Source organism: Cephus cinctus, unplaced genomic scaffold, assembly GCF_000341935.2.
Source record: "Cephus cinctus unplaced genomic scaffold, Ccin1 Ccin1_scaffold0330, whole genome shotgun sequence".
In the NCBI taxonomy this organism is placed as follows: Eukaryota; Metazoa; Arthropoda; class Insecta; order Hymenoptera; family Cephidae; genus Cephus; species Cephus cinctus.
Window position 1 is genome coordinate 237,710 of NW_014333027.1, and position 19,825 is coordinate 257,534.

Genomic DNA, 19,825 nt, shown 5'->3' on the forward strand with positions numbered 1-19,825 from the left:
CGACACTTGCGTTACACTTCGTACAAGTCGTCAAGTCGCGAACAGGATTGATATCATTAATAATAACGATTTTTCAAAAATGGCCAGAAAATTTATCATTATTTATTTTACCTTGATTTTATTATCATTACTTTTTCTGGGGGCTAATCCAGTCCTTGTAAAAACTGCATATCAAAACGGTGAGTGTATTTTTGTTGAAAAAGTAAATATTAAAATTATTGCGTGTAAAAAGGAGTAAGGAAAATTTTTAAAATAGGTGACGAATATCCCAGAGGATGTTCATACTTGAGATGTGCAAAAGGAGATCAGTGTGTGAATCGAAAATTTTGGTGCAAAAATCCACCCTGTCCAAGTATGCTGTACTGTTCGAAATCGAGAAAAGGTAAGAGTTAAAAATAAAAAATTTTATAAAATTCATCAATAATTTTTATCCCGCTATACTATAACATTACAGAATCCCTAAAGGGTCCATCGAGCTGCGAGTCTGTACGTTGTAGCAAGGGATACGTATGCCTTGTACGAGCGCGTCATTGTCGCTGGGATCAAAGTACATATATATTTTTTAAATCCATAATAACAATCTGCCTAAGATAAAGTATTATCTGCCATTTTCTAGAATGCAGACAACAAATAGCCAGGTGCGTCTCAGAACGCGAGTATTACGAAGGTGCAACGTCCTGCGCTGATTTTAGATGTCCCGAAGGACATCAGTGCATCCTGCGCGAATCGCTCTGCGCACGACCACCATGTAAATTGCTGAAAAGCTGTGCAAAGTTCAAAGGTCGGAAATATTAATTTTTCATTAAATCTACTTCGGATCGGATAAATTATTTTTTTCATCTCCTCGTAAACAATAGACGTGCAGATATGGTTCGACCTGTGTAAAAATCGAGGATGTCCTTCCGAACATGAGTGCTTCTTGAGGAAACCATTTGAAAAATGCTCTCCATCGCCATGCAAGCACACGCCTGACTGTTCAAGCACAGATGGTAATTTATACTGTACTGTGTATGCTGGTTTTTCTTTTTTCGAGCTTCGTAGACACAGGAGCCAAGTATATCCTGTGAAAAATGGTCAAAGGTCACAAATGCAGTGTCGTTTATACAGATACGGAGAAGGAAGGATCTGGTAACGAGTATTGCAGAGGCTGGGTATGTCCTCGAGGGCAAAAATGTTCGGCACATATAAAGGAACCTTGCAAGCTTGAAAGTTGCAAAATAATACGATCCTGTCATGGTCCTTTGCTCCTGCCAGAGAATCAGCCAGCGAATAGTGGGACTTCGTCCTGGAAGCCAGCCAAGTATCAGCCAGTTACCGTAATTCCAACGCCGCCTAGCAGTGCTCGGGTAGAAAATTTAATTGATACTAAACTGTTATGGTTTCATGAAAAGTTTTATGAGATCAAGAATTTAATACGTATAAGGCCTTTCAAGACTGCTACACAGACCGAAGATGGTTATATCATGGGAAATAAATGGAAGTCATGATGGACATCTTCGGGTGGTGCAATAGTCTATAATAAACATGTATATATTTTGTTAGAACGGGGAAACGAAAAATCGAAAGACCTTGACGCAATTGGAACGAGAGTTTATTCAGCGGGATCGGAATAAAGGGAAACCATTGTCATCGACGTCGGCGACTATTGGAGCAACAACAAACGCACCGAGAATGGTAATTAAATAGCGATCGTTCGATGTCTATGAGGTAATTCATATTGTTTATAATGGGCATGATTGAGGATTTTTTTAGAGATATACTGATTTACGTAATACCTTGCAACAACGTGACAACTTTGGGATCTATCGGGAATCGAACCAATTGAATGACGTCATCTCTACTGTATCAACTAAGACGGCGATGGGGTGATATATTTTCTATACAAGCGATATTTTTAATAAAATTTGCGTTAATTATTTTTATGCACAGGCGATATATCTTGATTGGATTTAAAACATTTACAATATTTTGATAAAAATGATTGAATCCACGTTTTCAGAGTCGATGGAGAAAATCTTGTTTACAATGAACCGAATTCCGTCGTTACGACGATAAAACCGACGTCAATGACTCCGTTGTCATCTGGCATTTTGCAAAGTCCGACGTCGACGTCTCTGTCGTCATGGTTGAGTCATCTGAAATTAAAAACTGGAATTGATGCAATCGAACAATGGGTGAAAAATGCACAAAAAAGAAAGCATTATCCGGTACGTTAATTTTGTTATAGGCGGATGCAGTTATTTTGACACCAGAATATGCATTAAGATTTTTTTTAACTGATGTGCGTTTATGACAATTTTTAGCAATTCGAAGAATGGTTGAAATCCGTTAAAGAACTTCTTGGTCCTCCAATTTTTGAAACTTGGTTGGAAGAAGTTCGATCGTTAACGCATGAAAATCCTGAATTTCAAGAATGGCTGCCAAAGCCTAGATACCAAATTTTGGACTCTCATCATTTCTATGATCCCGACTCGAGAAAGGCGGACATGGAGAACGAGGGATTAACAGTTTTTCCTACATTAGAAAGGGTAAAGGAACGATCTAATGAGAATTTAATTAGAAAAAATAACGAAAAAGAGCGCTCCTCCAGTACGGTGAGAATTAAAAAATTTTTTTTTTGAATTCGCCATCTTGCATTGTATTAATTTCATTTGAATTTCAGGTACCAGATTACTATAGTTTTTCATCGAAACGCAAAAACGAATCTGAACGATTTTTAGCGAATTTTCCCGAAAACGTGGTGAAATATAATCAAAACTTTCATAGTGTCTTCAGAAACGCACGTCTGTCAACTACGACAACCACCACAGCTGCCACACCTTCGAACTCTGCATGGTGGATGAAGCACGAGATTCCATCTGATCGTATTATTCATAACAATTCACTTAGTCAAGTGTCATCTGAAAATTCTGTCATTTATCCTCAAAAGTTGCCAACCATCGCCACTACCATCACCACTTGGCAGAACAAAAATGACTTACCGACAATGAAATTTGAAAAATCCGATTCAAAATTGTCTAACGAATTTCTTGTGGGAGAGAATAGCTATTTTGAAAAGCCTACAGACAGTCCAAAAGATCTAGGTCAACCATATCGCGGTGTTGTTAGTCATCAACAGGAACCGGAAGTGGAAACAAATTTAACGAACGTTCCACAATTTCTTTCGGATTTGGATTATCCTTACTTGACGGTTAATCAAAATCTGTCGGATGATCCTTATCGTAGCTTTGAAAATTCTATCAACGATCCATACGTGCAAACGCCAATTGCAAACGAACTTGATTATTACTCAAATCCAACCAGAAATGTAGATTCTCCTGGTACCATTGTGTATAACGTTTATAGAAATGATCTTCAGGAAATTCCACCATTCACGGAATCTTATCAAATTTCTGAGTATCCATTCTCTCATTTGTCTTCCGATTATCCACAAAATTTGGTGAGAAATGATTTTCAAAATTTTTGGACTGCTCAACAACTTGCTTCCTATTTACCCCGTGCTAGAACAAAAAATTCAAATCCGCAATGGACATTTTCGAAATATCCCGATTTCAATGACATGAATATGGCAGTAAAATCGAAAATACCTTACAATAAATATCCTTTCAATTTTGGATATTACGAAGGCCCAGCGAACAATTTGAAACCTGAAAACAATCAATACTTCATTCACCCTAAATTAATTCAGGATCATTTGAGTCGAAATTCTCGAAATTTAGTAGTCCCAAAATATACGTCTTTTCCTTATGAACCTCTTTTTAATGATCAAAATCCTATTGCTTCCCGCTACATGTCTTTGCTTGGCTACGAACCTCAAATTCCTGTAGACAAAAAGGAACAAGCACTGACAACATATTCCTTGTCACGAAATCCTTTTGAAATGAATCCCTTCGACAGATATCCTCGTCCTTCCGTCAATTACGAAAAAATGGATAATCCACAAATGATCCGACCATACAATGCATTCCTAAATAAACAAATTTTGGAGAATACAGACATTAGTATGGGAGATATGCAGAGGATGGGTCTACAAGTCCTACCACAAGAGTACCAAGGATCATTAGAACGGCAAGATCTTAAAAGAGTAGGCAATATAGTTATAATTTGAAATTTTTTATTTTGCAAAAAATCGCAAATATAATTTCTCTTTACAGAATCATCAATTGAATACCTGGAAAGAATCGGAATATAGATTACCCGATAAAATTCTACCAGAAAATAACCCCAAAATATCAGACCGGTATTTGTCCTGGAAATTTCCCGAGAGACAAAAAGTTTCACAGGATCGTAAAGCTGTCGTGACGTCACATCCGAAAAGTTATAAAGACATCAGTGAGAATCGAATGAGCGACATTGATCGTTCTTATATTTTCCATAGAGATGATTACGTACAGAGGAACGGTCAAGAATTTACAAAAAGTACCGAGTCACTCCCAACTGAAGAAACTAAAATAGCCAATGATTATTTATCAGACATTGAATCCTCGACAGTTCCAAATAATACTTTTCAACGACAGCCTTCAGATTATTTAACTGATGAGTATCCAGAAACTTTAAGAAATATTCCTCAGAATAGACATGTTGAGAGACTAACGGAAATCTCTAAAAATATTGTTACCACCATTCCAACTGACGATACTTTGTTGAAATTTTTGAAAAATAATGAAAACGAACGTTCGTCAAACGATGAGATCGCCAATGAGAATTATAAGAATTATTTTGAAAATCAATATTTTGAAAATCCATATTTTCAAAAGAATACAGATTACATGGATGTCCCGACAAGGGACTCTTCTCGATTGAAGAATAACAGTAATCATATATTCACAATGCGTTCGAATCCTGAATTCTTGAAAAACCATTTGAATGACAATAAAAATGATGCAATCAACAGTGAAACAACAACGGTCACAAGAGACCAGACGAAAAATATATTTAAAGATGAAAAGTACGGAGGTTATGCAGATTTTCCGAATAATTTGAAAACCGTATATAATGTAGCGAACAATGTGGAACTTAAAAGACTCTTTGGGAATTACGTTGTGCCGCGTTCGTCAAATGATAACATGACGATAGAAGAAATGCCAAATTCGAAAAGTGAACAGAAGAATAATGATTACGAGGACGAAGAAAGTATAGTGGACTATACAGAAATTGATAAGGTACGTATTGATTGATTAAAGATGAGAATGTTTAATGAAAATATTTATTTTTATCAATTTCATTGATAGGACAATCGATTTTCGCAATTTGTGACAAGGTCCTCAAATCCAGTTTCAAAAATTCAAAGTTTTCAAAACGGCGATATCGATTATACTAACGAACAGTACGAAGAAGAGGAGTACGACGTGAACGAGGAAAAAAGTGAACAAGATGAACGATACAAAGAAAAACAAGAAAAAAAAGAATAAGTGGATAATGATATACACAAATAATTCATATAATAAAAATCTTGAATATTAATCAATTCCAAGAGAAGTACAGGTACTTCAAAAACTTCTTGTTAACCATACACTTGATACAACAACGTGGTAATATATTACCAACTCGATCGCATGCTCAACTATCTTATTATATTTACTAATGACTTAAATGACGAAAGATTGGGTTTTGAAATTTGAAACATGTTTTCCTCTACATAAACTCCAAAAAAAAAGAAATCGCAGAATCCTCATCAAATTCTAATCGTAAATCATATTTCTATTTTTACTTGTACAGTGTTCGAAAACCAAGGGAAATTGCAAAGATTCATTATGAATTTCCGCCGTGTTTAGCAACAGGATGGTTAGTGCATGCACGGATAGTTTGAACAACATACATTCCACAAATATATCTCGTACCTATGAACTTCATATCGAAATACTATCTGTAGAAAATCCGGTTTTGCAAATACGGTCAATTGTTATTAAGGAAATGGGTACCAGTCGATAAATTCGCAAGCACTTTTCTCACGGAACGTTTAAGAACAGTAAAAAAAACAAGGCCATCAAAGTAAAAGGCTTGTAAATAAAAAAACAATTGCCCGAACAAAAATCAACGCGAAACTGAAAAAAAAAATGTACTTCCAACCAGTCCTACTGGATTCTGCCGAAGAACCACGCAATCTGTAACAGCATAAGCCAATCTATATTGGACATATCCAAAAAATATATTTGCTTCACTCTTAAGATCTTTTTTTGAAAAAAATTTTATCATTGATTATAGAATGTATAGAGCTACAATAAAAATGTCACAGAACATCCTAGTACCTTGACCTGTCGATAGATCGAAAAATTTGATAAGAACGCGCATCCGTCCACGTAAAGGTGAAGGTCCCGAGAAGAAGGAGACCATTTGGCGTTGTAAAATACAGCTATGACATTCACATCGTTAGTATAGAAATTAACTGTTAGCACAGCATACGAAAGAACGATGACTGTAGGACATGGTCATTATAAGATAACGCGTTTCCTTGGTTTTCGGAATCACGCTTCACCGCGTATAATCATTAAATAAAAAACACCAGAAACGAAACGTCCAATTACTGTCGTTCCCAGTTGAAATAGTTCGCGTGTCACATCACGTAACTGTTTTGTGATTGACGGTTCCTTATGAAAAGAAAAAAACTATCAATTATTACATGACTACCAATTCTCAAGGTTGCTAATAAGCTGACTGATCCCTGGAGAAAATTTTTAAATTCAATTATATATATTTTTTGTCTGTTACGTATGTATAGAATCTGGAATTTAAATGAGCTTAACCAATGGCGTACGACTTTTTAAAAAAGTAACGCGATTGGTCCATTTCGTACGAGAGGAGACTGTAGCCAATGATACAATTTCAGTGATGTTGATAATTCGATAAAGTAAAATTTAAATTGGAGTGATCACGAACTGTGAACAATTAGGTGTTTTGTACAATGTAAGCAAAACGTCGTGTCAAATAAGCTATTCTCATTAGCCAAATTCCTTGACACAAGTGGGAAACAATGTTGCGTAGAAATTGATACTAAATTTCTAATCGGCACTGCTGATCAGTCGGCACGGATTTTCGATCAATGACTGTGTCGCTTTAGTGAAGACAATTTGTATAGAAATCGTTGCTCCACCCAAGGACTAAGTAAATATTTTCGAAACACTGTCAATGAACCGTGCAACGTGATTTGGCTATTTTCGTAGACTTGACACTCTATTTTTTTTCCTTTATTTTTCTAGCTTCTTATCATTCACGAGAATTCGCCTGAATTTTCGCACAAATTACGTTACTTCAATACAACAAATTGTATCATAATCGTTTTTGCTAATCTTTTTGCGCACGCGCAAAAACTTCGTGTCCTTCAACGACAGTTAAAAAGTTGACAAAAAATATGTAAAAAGTATCACGAATGATCGATTAACAGTTGCAAGGTCAATTTTTGCCAAAAGTCCCGATATAGATAATATTCATTGACTTCATGTTCGATTTTTACCGATAAATCATTTTGCTGTAACATATAAAACATATCAGCATACATCCAATACTTAAATCTAAAATTATTTGAAGAAAAATTAAAAAACCTCAGGTACAACTCATGCAAAGACATAAGAAAAATTCTCTGTTGTTTATCAAGTGGCACTCAAGTTCAAATAAAAGTCGAGAAAGTTATATATAACTCCCATATACATACAGCAAAGTATAACGTAATTAATATTATGCATATCAACTCGCTCTGAAAACTGCAATGTTATTGTGAAATATTGTGTTCAAAGAACTTGTAAAAATGAAGAAACAAAACGAGTATGTATCATACAACAAAAGTATTGCAGTTGTTCATTACTATTTTTTGACATTGTATACAAGTACAATACAGCTACCCCGTATGATGTAAGATGTTCAAAAATTCACATGAGGCAAGTAAGAAGAATAAAAGAAAATAATGTTTTTCGCAGAATAACTCTTTATTTCCATAAGGAATGTTGTACTGTATGGAGAAGAGTCGATATAGTAGTGGATTCGAGGAATGGTAAGTGGAGTAGTCAGGAGTAACCACAGGAGGACTTGGGAAAGGTGGTGGAAGGTGGAACTTGTCGAATATTACAACGGCGATGTGGAATGGCAGGAGTCTAGTCGGCTGCTGCTCGTGGGACTGTAAACTCACGATCAACCAATCGTGCCGTGTGTCTTTCGAAGTTTGGAGTCAATTCTCGTTCTTGAGTTTATCTGAGAATCAATTGGCAAACTTGGTCATTGGGATTGGAGTCGGTGTGGGAACGATTAACTAATTGAAAGTTAGTATTTTTGGAAAGCGAATAAAAATCAAAAGAAACGAATAAGAGAAGCAGAAAAAAAATATTGCACTCAAAGTAAGTATTGGTGTAATTTAATAAATAAATTTAATATTAAGAAAAAATATATTATCTTGTTCATAATATTATCTGCGATAACACATGGGTTTCTGTCTATGGGGATTTGTTATTAATTGACTATAATAAATGTCAGAGTTTAATCGGGTATTGAAAGGTCAGAAAATTTTATATGCAAATCGCAATGTGTTGACTTTATACGTTAAGAAAGTTAACAATCACATTTGATTTTGACTGATGACCTATTTGGAATTGTTTCGAGGTTCATGGTCTACGTGGGTTGAACGGTCGATTACTTTGAATATCAATGACAATGTACATTCATAAGGGATGAACAGTAATAGCGAATTAATTATTTTTCTGGAACACGCATTTTAAATGGATTTAAAATGCGTGCGACAAAATTTAAATTTTTTTAGTACATTTTGATTTGAACTGAATACAAATTATGCGATAAAATTTTGTGAAACCGAAGAGTGACAAACAAAAAGATTACGATCGTCAAGTCGTCATTTTCAAAGGTACTGAACAGTCAAACGGACGAATGAAAAAAGTGAAAGGATTTCTGCGCAACTGAAAATAGGAGCAGTAAATTATGCAAATTCGCGAATGCTCACAGAATTTAAAATTGTAAATAACTATTGAAGCATATAAAAACTTATTCCAAACTTGTATATATCGTATCATTGAATAGCGATAGAAATTAAAGCTTATTAAGAAAAATTGAGAAATAGCAATGAAAACGATTAGGTAGAGTTACAAAAGAAATGTTGTATCCTATCAAGATATTTCATAAATGTCAAGAATACTAATTTTACCAAAAATAAAAAAAATTTAATAAACCCCGTAGAAATAATTTGTCAATAAATACCCAATGCTACACATATAATAATTATCTTATCCCTTTTTTCGTTGCATAAAAGGTTTTTGAAACCCTTCGACATCGGGGTCATCTTAATGTCACAATTATAACACAATATATACATATACTTATAGAATAACTATCATAAAATATACTTGTCATTTAAATATACAAATTTCAAATTGCATACCTCATACCTTCCTTTTACCATACACAAATTGAATGCAACTTCATGTAGGACTTGTTCTGGTTCCGATAAATGCCTTGGCATTAAGATTCACGGGGTTCCACCTTTCCCTTGACATATTCCCTCTAAAAAAATTCAATAGATCCGTTTCCATGTGCCAACAACTACTAAGCTTGACAAAGACGAAATTATTTTAATTTCAACATTCATTAATTCAGAACGAAATAAAATAAAAAGATCACCACAATGTTCACTTACGTAATTCAGATAAAATCTGATGGTAACATTGCGCGTTATCTGTAAGCCAATTATCTCGCCACAAAGATCTGAAACGTAAATGCACGGCAAAGACCCTTTTGATCTGCTTAACTTTTTCCGTTCTATTTTTCACCCAATTGCGAAAGCTATAAAGAAAAAGAGACTTTGTTAATCACAGACCAAAGTCAAGGTTACACGACGTTCTAAAAGTATAGTAAAATAGAACAAATAGTAATCACTAATAATTACCTTAAAGGAAAGAAAAAGATTTCTGTAAATTTAGTGAAAAAGTACCAAGCCCAACAGTATTAATCAATTCACCCAATCTCTTTCAGCAATTACAGTCTTTTAGATGTTACTCAGCAATTTTACTTGCTCACTTTCATTTTTTGCTAAACACTGAAAAGTTTTTGCTCAACGTTTTTGCTTTCAACCATCCAAAAAAGTTGAGCAACGTAACGCATGATGGCCAACAAAAAAAGAATGTGAATGTAATCACTGCCAAGGAGATCGTATGAGATGCACATGAGATTAGTATTAAGAACAATTATCAGCAATACGAATACTGACAAAGGATCGACAGTGCTTACCCAAGAAGAAGAATGAGTAAGAATTCTCATGTTTCCTCGTTGCTGTTGCTCTTGTATTATTATGGCGTTGGGAAGGACTGCAGGCAATACGTATGGCACGTATACCTTTGTTGTTAGCAATGTAGGTGGAATGTGGCAATATTCTGAAAAGGTACATTTCTGGATGGAATTCTAGTGGTATACGAGGAAATATATACGCAAAAGTAGTATACATATATACTCACGTATGTGATTTAAATCTTGTTGTATTATCTTGAGCATTTATGGTGCACCATTGCGCGTCGTAGAATCCGAATGAGCGATGGCGGGAGAATGGCGATCGCGAATGTCGATTAAACCGTGGGATTTAACTGAAACAAAAAAAAATTATACATTTCCCATATGGACACTAATACAGTGATACAGGATGATGCACTAGAGACTCAACACATAAATATCTTAATTATGAAAAAAAAGTCCAAAACATAATTTCAATGATTTCGAAACAGAAAAGTTATGTAAAAAATATTCTTTTTCCAAGGTAATTTTTATTCCTGTTGTCGACGGTATAGAAGTTTAAAAAAATTTGTTTAACTATTTTTCGTTTAATAAGATTAGAGAGTGAATCGAGAAAAATCGATTTTTCGATATTTTCAAAGGATATTAATTAGTCCATTCGTCTCCAATCAAATAACCCATGAAATGACGTTGAATCAAAATGACGTAACATTATACTAATATGATGAATTTGGCAATCGGCTCTCGACAGTCGACACTATTGATCATAAAAAAAATGACACGAGAAAAGAAATGGTGCCACTGCTAAATGAAAGATTAAACAAAGATGCCTGTTAGAAAGAATTAAAGTGAGAGTTGAAAGTTAAAAGATGCGTAGAGAAGACCCATGAAAAATTCGTATACTTTTGTTGTCACTTTTTTATGCACACGTTACAATAATCCCATAATGGATGATTACGTGAATTCGATGTCAAGCACGAATCAGGTAATTCTAGTAGTGCCTTTCTTACGCCTGACGTATAGTAATCGTTACGTGAATATTATGATTGAAATCAAGGATATTTGCATTTGAAGATACCTATAGTGAAGATGGCCGACTCGGGCGAGGCGGTTGACGTCACTTTTTGCTTTACCTTTTACAAGATTGTTTAACGTACCGTTAGCTATAGAGACAATAACGGCAAAATTATCGTGACTTGTTGCGAATATACGAAATACCATAACCCACGTATCGTCCCTGTTTCTTTTTATATTGCTTCAAGTCTCAGGAAATTGCTTCTACAATGACGTTACATTTTGCGAATATTCTTTGAGAACTCAGCGCGGTACAATTCGAGCATAATTTAAAAAGACTGTAAACTGCGTGACTTTCGTAATCGGCAACTCCGTGGCGGTCCTCGGTCAGTGAACGTAACGGGATTACAAGGCGGCCGCGAAGTAGTGTATATAAATACGTATAAAGATACGTAAGAATAATTAAAACGGAGGACCATCGACAATTATAAGCAAATTCAGATGTACCAGCGAGTAGCGGGAAATTCAATTGACTTTCAGGTAAGAATTTTTTAACTGATTAAAAATGCCGCGATATAAAACGTCATACGATTAAAATATTATAGAAACTCGAACAGTCTTTTGAACATTATAAAATTTACATGAATTCTTAACTGGGAGATCAAAACATTCGTTCTTCAATTTACCATCCCCTACGCTCTGTTACGAGGTAAACCTCAATTTTTTGTTACCAAATGCAAGCGAAACTGAATTCATTTCTTGTTGTGAGAGTACCTTAATATAAAGCAGCTGTAGTCATAGGCAGCAGGGAATCCGATTATGGTAGGAAGAGGAAACGCGTAAAATTGTTATACAAGCAAAAAATAGTAGATAAGTTTAGAGCCTGTAGAAAGCGTCTTCAGAGTCCGTGAAGAGACTCCACCTATGATTTTATACATAATATACACAAAGTTTTTAGATATTATATATATATATATATATATATATATATATATATATACACACAGAAATAAAGATATATCATATATATAATGTAGTACGTACGTCAATATATACGTATACACGTACGCTTGCTCGTTATAAAGTACTGCACGGTGCGCTGCTCTTCCTCCCGTAAAGCATTAAATTCTTGAATCATGCGACTCGCTTGTTTTTCCTGTCGACACCTTTCCCTTCTCTCTAAACGTCCAGGACTGTTGACAATTGTTGAAGCACGTCACCATTGTGTGAGTACACTGTGACACTTTTGACACGATACCAGCTTTTCGTTTGATAAATGCTTTACGACTCTGCTGTAAATTCGTTACGTCCTAGCTACAATCTGCCACAGTTCAAAGCTCATAACTGCATTGCCGTTTTCCGGTTTATGCTCTGGAAATTGTTTTCAATGTGACACTTTCAGTCTCACGGGAGAGTGAGAAAGAGCGAGAGAGAGAGACAGAGAGGGGGGATTGAAAATCTAGGATTATAAATACATTGCATCTTTTTATTCATCTCGTACCCATTTGCATAATTTTTTTTTACGTATTGGAGATATTAAGTAAAAAGCTATATAAACACCATACAACATGGAATTCTCTTATTAATTTATTGCACTGTGTTATTGTTGTTATAGATGAGTTGCAACTGCCCACTTACAGCTACTGCTGGGCCCACTTTAGCTTCTACATGTGGTGGGCCTTCGTTTATGCTCTTTATGGGACTTCTTGAAGTCTTCCTAAGAAGCCAATGCGACCTCGAGGATCCGTGCAATCGACCTCTTCCACGAGATCGAATAAACTCAAGGTTAGTTGCACATCAACGCGACTTTAAATTTTAATAAAATGCTTATCCTTGATAAACTCGAATCGGTGCAGGTCTCTATTTGCGCGCCAATGATTCATCAGTGAAAGAAAATCAGAAATTAGCAACGCCCACGACAGATAATCAAATCCTTTTTATCTTACTTGTAGCACCTTCTCCTCCCTTTCTTAGACTTCTATCGCAAATGTTTTACACCCACCCGTGAATATAAGAATTTTTGCTAACCTCCTATCAATTCACTGGACTTATTTATGTGCACGAATCTCATATTAGATATTTACTGGTTAATAATTTTACATTGATACGTCATTGCTTCTAATAAGCAGATCCTGCAAGTGCTTGTAAGATTTTCACATCTTCTCAAGAATACATATGTCACGGCCAAATAACTGACAGCTATATGAACGTAATCACAGTAATTATAAAGTATGTGTAATCGAAGAATTATTCGATTCTTGGAAAAGAGATCAAACATCCCTATTCAACATTAGACGGTCATCGATCAAATTGCATTGACAGTTGGTAATTCTATTTCAAAGGAAAGATACTTGCATCACTACACAATACTATTGTTTCTGATGCATTCTGAATAGATGAAAAATTTCAAACGAAATTTCTGTCGAGAAAAGGATAAAATAAATCACTCTGGGAGTTAACGTACCGTAACAGCGTTGCGTGTCCTTTCATTATCCAATTGAACGCCCATAAATATAGGATAGCACAAATATATAAATATATGTACGATATATACTGCAGACATTAGCTAATACATTATTGCGACAGCTCAAAACAAATGAAGCTTCGTTCTATTACGATCGTCCGACCTTCCATTACGCGTTACATTATGAAATATGGAGATATGGTCCAGCAAATCTCAAAACCCGCATGCGTGTCACGTATTTACATACAAACGTGATGCATTCACCGATATGATGTACATTCTGTGACAAACTTAACAAATCCTATTTTTCGTTTCTGCAACTGCATCAATTCAGTGGATGCTCGCCCGATCAACTGAATTCTTTGTCATGGTGGCACCGAATATATAACCTTGGTTGGTAATAGGGCGGTCCAATGGCATTGCCGCATTTTGTTTTGTCTATCCTTAGTGAACCAATTAGGAGAAGCGCTCGGCAGTTGCGGGTAACATTATTAGAAAAATATTTCCAGAATAAATACAAAATAATGAAATATCAAATGAAAAATGTACGATCATATGAAGAATATACATATACTGAACAGTTAAGGGATTGTAAATAATCCTACGAGCTATCAGATTGTGATGAGACGGCGTTATGATATAAGAGAGATTGAATGCTAAATAAAATAAAACTGGTATTTTCTAAGAATAAAATATCAGTGTAACTAGTTGGAGCCATACGGGTACGTATACCAGTTATGTATTTTTTTAGCGACACAAACTAAATGACTGTGCGAATAATCTAATAGATACGACAGTTCAAACCGTAAGTCTAACTGTACAGTAAACTGTATACGTTCCCAGTACAAAACACCTTTCGCCAAAGTCCAATGAATGAAATCCCTTGCGCTCTGCTGACCCAGTTACTGACACGTGAGATAATAGATAGTCATGGACGTGAATGACGTGAAAAGATTTTTGTAGTTTGTTTTTCTCGATTCAAAGAACTTGAATAACGACGTACGATAAACTATTGCAACGTACGACTTAAAAAGAGTAACACAGAGGTCCGTGAACAAATGGACGTTCTGACAAGAACCGTACATTAAAAATTGCTTTTGTTTGTCAATTCTTTAGATACGATTTTGTCGTAATTGGCGGTGGCAGTGCGGGAGCGACACTCGCTTCGAGATTATCCGAGGAAGAAAAATTCTCTGTATTGTTACTGGAAGCCGGATTAGACGAACCAACAGGAACGCAGATTCCGTCATTCTTCTTCAATTTTATTGGCAGTGATATCGATTGGCAATACACAACAGAGAGTGAAGATGAAGCCTGCCTTAATAAGGAAGATAAACGTTGTTATTGGCCTAGAGGAAAGGTATACATGACTTTGCCAAAGTTTTTCCTTATGGTTGCTAATTATATGTTTGCCCGAAAGAAAGAATATAAATGGAATTACTTCTTCTTTGATTATCTTTTTCATAGTCCATAAAAAACGCGTTAAGAAATGAAAAATCTGCTTTTGCTTGTAAAAAGGACTCATTTCGCGTCACTACAAATATACGGGTTTACTTTTTAATTTTTTTATCTTTAAAGCATTAAAAAGACAAGTATCAGATTCAAAAGGTCAAAGAAGAAATTTTGTCTGATTCGTTTTCACAGCAGTTAGTGAAATCGTGTCGCATTACGGTAGTGAATACCCACGCTTTGAAGCTATTGACATCCTTTTAATAATAAATGATAGAAATCAGATCCTGAAATCGAATAAATTCTTATCCAGAAATTTCCAAATTAACAAATTTAATTAACTGTTTTAATCAATTTTATACCACAGGTACTGGGCGGTACGAGTGTCATGAATGGAATGATGTACATGAGAGGTTCTAGAAAGGATTTCGATGATTGGGCAAAAATGGGTAATCCTGGCTGGTCCTATCGGGATGTCCTTCCTTATTTCATGAAGAGTGAAGACAACATGCAAGTGAATGAAATGGATTATGGTTATCATGGTGTCGGAGGACCACTCACTGTCACTCGTTTCCCTTACCATCCGCCGTTGAGCTACGCGATATTAGAAGCTGGTAAAGAAATGGGTATGTATAAAAAATGAAATTTTGAAATAACTTATAAATATGCCCAATTTAAGTTTAACATTTACTCTCTGAAATACGTTTCTATACTTCAGGTTACAACGTTGTCGACCTTAATGGCCGTACCCACACAGGATTTGCCATTGCTCAGACAACCTCAAGAAATGGTTCGAGATTGTCAACTGCCAGAGCATTTTTGCGACCAGCCAGAGACAGGCGTAATCTTCATGTGATGCTAAATTCAACAGTGACAAGAATTATCTTTGACAATAATAAAAGAGCTGTAGCTGTGGAGTTCGTTCATGACGATAAGATTCATCAAGTAGCTGTTAATAACGAAGTCATAATCAGTGGAGGCAAGAAACAATTAAATCTACTCAAACGAGTTGAACCAGTCAAGCAAAAGAATTACTAGTCCATTATAAATTTCTCAAATTCTCACAGTCGACTGATCACGCTGTTCGTAACTAGCAAAAGCTTAAGTCCCATTAAGTGACTCAATATCAGACGCGATAAGTCTCTAAGAAATTTCTATTGGACACGCTCGATTAGTGACAATAAACAAGATCAATAAGTATAGGCACGATGTCATTAAAATAATAATTTAATTAATTACCAGGCGCCGTAAATTCACCTCAAGTGCTACTGAATAGTGGAATCGGTCCGAAGGAAGAGTTGGAAGCTGTGGGAGTTCCGGTTTTGCACGATCTACCGGGTGTCGGAAAAAATTTACACAACCATGCCGGCTTCGCTTTAGCATTGACGATAAACGATACTGACACGACACCACTTAATTGGGCCACGGCAATGGAGTATTTGCTTTTCAGAGATGGCCTCATGTCCGGTACCGGTAAGTTCTAGAAAAACAAATTAACCTTTTCCCGATATACCATTAATAACAAACTGAACTACTTAGCCGGAATGACAATTTCCAGTACATAAAATCAATAGCACTCAAAGTGTCACTCAGAGACAAGTGTATCGAATATGTTACCCAATGCGGAGTGACTGTGACTAAACAAACACTGGATATCCTAGTTACTATGGAATTCGTTGACTCCATTTATTCTATACCGCTTGAATACTTTTCCTCTCGATGATCCAAATCTGTCGTGTTTTCGAGGTCGAACTTTGTTCTATGCCGCAATGGGGAACTCGATCAAGTCCGCGGTCACTGTGGATAAAATTAAACGGTAGTTATGCGGGAATAAAAAAAAAGCAGTATAGCAGATGACAGGATGAAAGGTGTAATAGAAAAGTAAATTGGATGAAAATAAAAAGATAATAATGAAAATTAATTGGACAACCAGGAGAGCAATGCCAGCTGAACTCCAAATTCGTTTTGGCTATCCGTCTCTGCTCGTTGACCCGTTGCATCTCGATTAATTCAGAAACTCCGTGCTCGACTAGTGAAAGCGTATTGCACAATAATCTCGTTCGTATCCGCTGATCAACGATGACGTAACCATTTTCCGATCTGATCAACTGTATTTATATACCAGCAATAATAGGGATCCTCTGCATCCACTTATATCTTATACCTGCTTATACATGGAATCCTTCACTCTACCGTATAACGCCCCTTTGAAAGACTAATTACCAGCTCCGTTAGTTTTCATCAATAATTAAATCCACTTTTGATCCGATGAAAATTATTAACAAATAATTATAATAACACTGCAGGCTATCCTCTATCGTGTGAAAGATTCAATGAAATCTGTGCATTGTACGATATTCAAAGGACTAGTGTTTTTTTTAAATAATGGAAACGCACCTTTATACTTTTTAATAGTGCCAGAGCACCGCTCTGAACAAACCACAGTTTCATATTGCATATCTATTCTACAAAAATGCAATTTAACTACCGAGCAACGTTTTTTCAAATCAGAAGATGATATTTATAGTTATTTATGATATATAGGGAGTATATCATATATGACATAAAAAAGAGAAAACATACGATTACATACGAACATACGATTCTCTGTACGTTTAGATACCGTTTGAAGAATGAAAAAGTGATATTCATTAAATGCCTAGAATGACACTTTGACGCACGTGTTCTCAGATAAAAATAAGAAAAAGTTGATTTGGTATGTCATATATATTGTATACGTGTAATATATTGTTCTATCCTTATACAGTATACGTTAAGCATACCTTTAAAAAATTCTAGTACGTGCGGTGGCCGCCGGCAAGGCAGGTTCTCCGTATGTATACGTGCCTCTCTCATTGGACTCTTTTTGAGCGACTGACTTTTCAACTTATTTTCTTGAATTTTTTTTTAACGTACTGTACCCTTCGCTCTTTTCCTTCCAAGTAATAACTTATACGGCCATTCGCTAATTCCACTAACCGTAACTATTTTCACCAGTCGTATATTACGTCTAATTGGTACTTTTACTTTTCATCTCACAATTAGAAATCATTAATGGTGAACGCATGTTTGCTGACAGGAACGTTATGACTGATTTTGACTCACCTTTTCATTTATTTTTTAAACATTTATATATTCTCTGTGAATGAACGTCTGTGAATTCTTGAAGGTCTGCGACGCAAAGTAATTCCAGTTTGCCATTTATGCTGGTATTTATCTACAATATATATTTATATACCTGTAAACGAATTTGGAAAATTACATTGACGTTTCTTCACAAACCAACAGACTTTCCATTGTTGATCCCAACATGGCTGTGAAATAATTTATGGAATGATCTTGATTTTTTTTTTACAATTTACCGTTAATTATTTACACAACTTTTATTTTCCTGTTTCACGTATATCCAAATTGTATTTTATAGCAGACCATCGTATTGACCATATTTAAAAAGATTATTTATTTTATGCTTCCAGGCATATCCGAAGTGACGGCTATGATTAACACGAAATACGCCAACCCAAGTGATGACAGTCCTGACATACAATTGATTTTTGGCGGCTACTTGGCCGATTGTGCTGAAACCGGTATGGTGGGAGAGAAGAAAGGATCTAATCGTAGTATTTACATAATACCGACATTGCTTCATCCAAAGAGCAAGGGATACTTACGTCTGCGCAGCAATGATCCATTAGCTAAACCAATGATCTACGCCAAGTATCTGACGCACCCTGACGACGTTGGATCACTGATAGAAGGCATCAAGTTCAGTATCGCACTTGCTGAAACACATGCATTAGCGAGATACGGTTTCCAGTTGGACAAGACGCCGGTTAAGAGTTGCGAACATTTGAAATTTGGCTGTGACGCTTATTGGGAGTGCGCAGTGAAGCACGACACGGCGCCGGAAAATCATCAAGCTGGTTCTTGTAAAATGGGACCAGCCTCAGATCCTCTAGCTGTTGTTGATGAGCAACTAAGGGTTCGCGGTGTACGAGGTGTAAGGGTTGCTGATACTAGTATCATGCCCCAGGTCACTACTGGTAATACTAATGCACCAGCGATCATGATTGCTGAGAAGGCTGCTGATATGATAAAAAGAAGTTGGATCGGATGATTTTTATATTATGACTCACGAGGCGGGCACGTCGGTGTTAGGGATGCATTTTTTAATGATTCTAAGAAAATTTCAAAGTGAAAAAAAAAAACATTAGAATTTAGGTGACGATATTTATAAGTGATAAATTATTGGTAACGATGATCATTGTTTCATCACTTTGTCCTTAGTTTCTATCGTCTTGCTCATCTGATTGGTGCCTCCTCGATACCTATATGTATACACATGTACAAAACTATAAAACTTTTGTCTCAATCAAACTTAGCTGCATTGCTGTTAACTTTAGTGCAGCCCAATGAGAAAATTAGTACTTGACGCGTATCTCGATGTAACTTGATGCTTACAAGTTGTAATGAGATATCTTAGATATTTAGTACACATAGAATTTACTTGATTTCATTGTTAATGTTATGGTTATTAATTAATAATAACCATATTTATGTTAATAATAACTGTAACGATAACGTAGTCTTATACAAAACACTTTTCATTGCAGCAGATGCGTTTTCATTTATATAAACTAGCAACTGCTTTTTTTTTTATCTAAATAAAGTTTAAATTAT

The 19,825-nt window shown here is 35.6% G+C and overlaps 2 protein-coding genes and 1 long non-coding RNA gene across 3 annotated transcripts; 2 read left to right on the forward strand and 1 right to left on the reverse strand.

Moving 5' to 3' along the window:
• Positions 1–61: 61 nt before the first annotated feature.
• LOC107266692 lies at positions 62–6,237 on the forward strand. Its single transcript, XM_015737437.2, has 13 exons — positions 62–179; positions 257–382; positions 455–547; positions 617–781; positions 858–989; positions 1,108–1,346; positions 1,543–1,674; positions 1,753–1,865; positions 2,000–2,207; positions 2,304–2,594; positions 2,663–4,084; positions 4,155–5,162; positions 5,232–6,237. Exons 1-13 carry the CDS (start codon positions 80–82, stop codon positions 5,409–5,411), a joined length of 4,209 nt encoding a protein of 1,402 aa, XP_015592923.1. The 5' UTR covers positions 62–79; the 3' UTR covers positions 5,412–6,237.
• LOC112494201 lies at positions 1,870–12,063 on the reverse strand. Its single transcript, XR_003059398.1, has 6 exons — positions 11,297–12,063; positions 10,446–10,571; positions 10,222–10,364; positions 9,632–9,777; positions 9,384–9,540; positions 1,870–2,135 (listed from the first exon to the last, which is right to left on the reverse strand). It is a non-coding gene; the product is annotated as an uncharacterized LOC112494201 (long non-coding RNA).
• On the forward strand, positions 8,115–19,750 carry LOC107266694 (glucose dehydrogenase [FAD, quinone]). Its single transcript, XM_015737439.2, has 7 exons — positions 8,115–8,324; positions 12,848–13,017; positions 14,813–15,056; positions 15,513–15,771; positions 15,864–16,124; positions 16,388–16,618; positions 18,622–19,750. Exons 2-7 carry the CDS (start codon positions 12,848–12,850, stop codon positions 19,260–19,262), a joined length of 1,806 nt encoding a protein of 601 aa, XP_015592925.1. The 5' UTR covers positions 8,115–8,324; the 3' UTR covers positions 19,263–19,750.
• The last annotated feature ends 75 nt before the right edge of the window (positions 19,751–19,825 follow it).

Bases quoted from the DNA above. Each gene is read 5' to 3' on its own strand.
- LOC107266692 (XM_015737437.2), top strand. From the start codon at position 80: ATGGCCAGAAAATTTATCATTATTTATTTTACCTTGATTTTATTATCA. The intron at 180-256 runs GTGAGTGTATTT...TTTTTAAAATAG, and splicing joins AAAAACTGCATATCAAAACG to GTGACGAATATCCCAGAGGA. The intron at 1,866-1,999 runs GTGATATATTTT...CCACGTTTTCAG, and splicing joins TCAACTAAGACGGCGATGGG to AGTCGATGGAGAAAATCTTG.
- LOC107266694 (XM_015737439.2), top strand. From the start codon at position 12,848: ATGAGTTGCAACTGCCCACTTACAGCTACTGCTGGGCCCACTTTAGCT. The intron at 15,057-15,512 runs GTATACATGACT...TTTATACCACAG, and splicing joins GTTATTGGCCTAGAGGAAAG to GTACTGGGCGGTACGAGTGT. The intron at 16,619-18,621 runs GTAAGTTCTAGA...TTATGCTTCCAG, and splicing joins TGGCCTCATGTCCGGTACCG to GCATATCCGAAGTGACGGCT.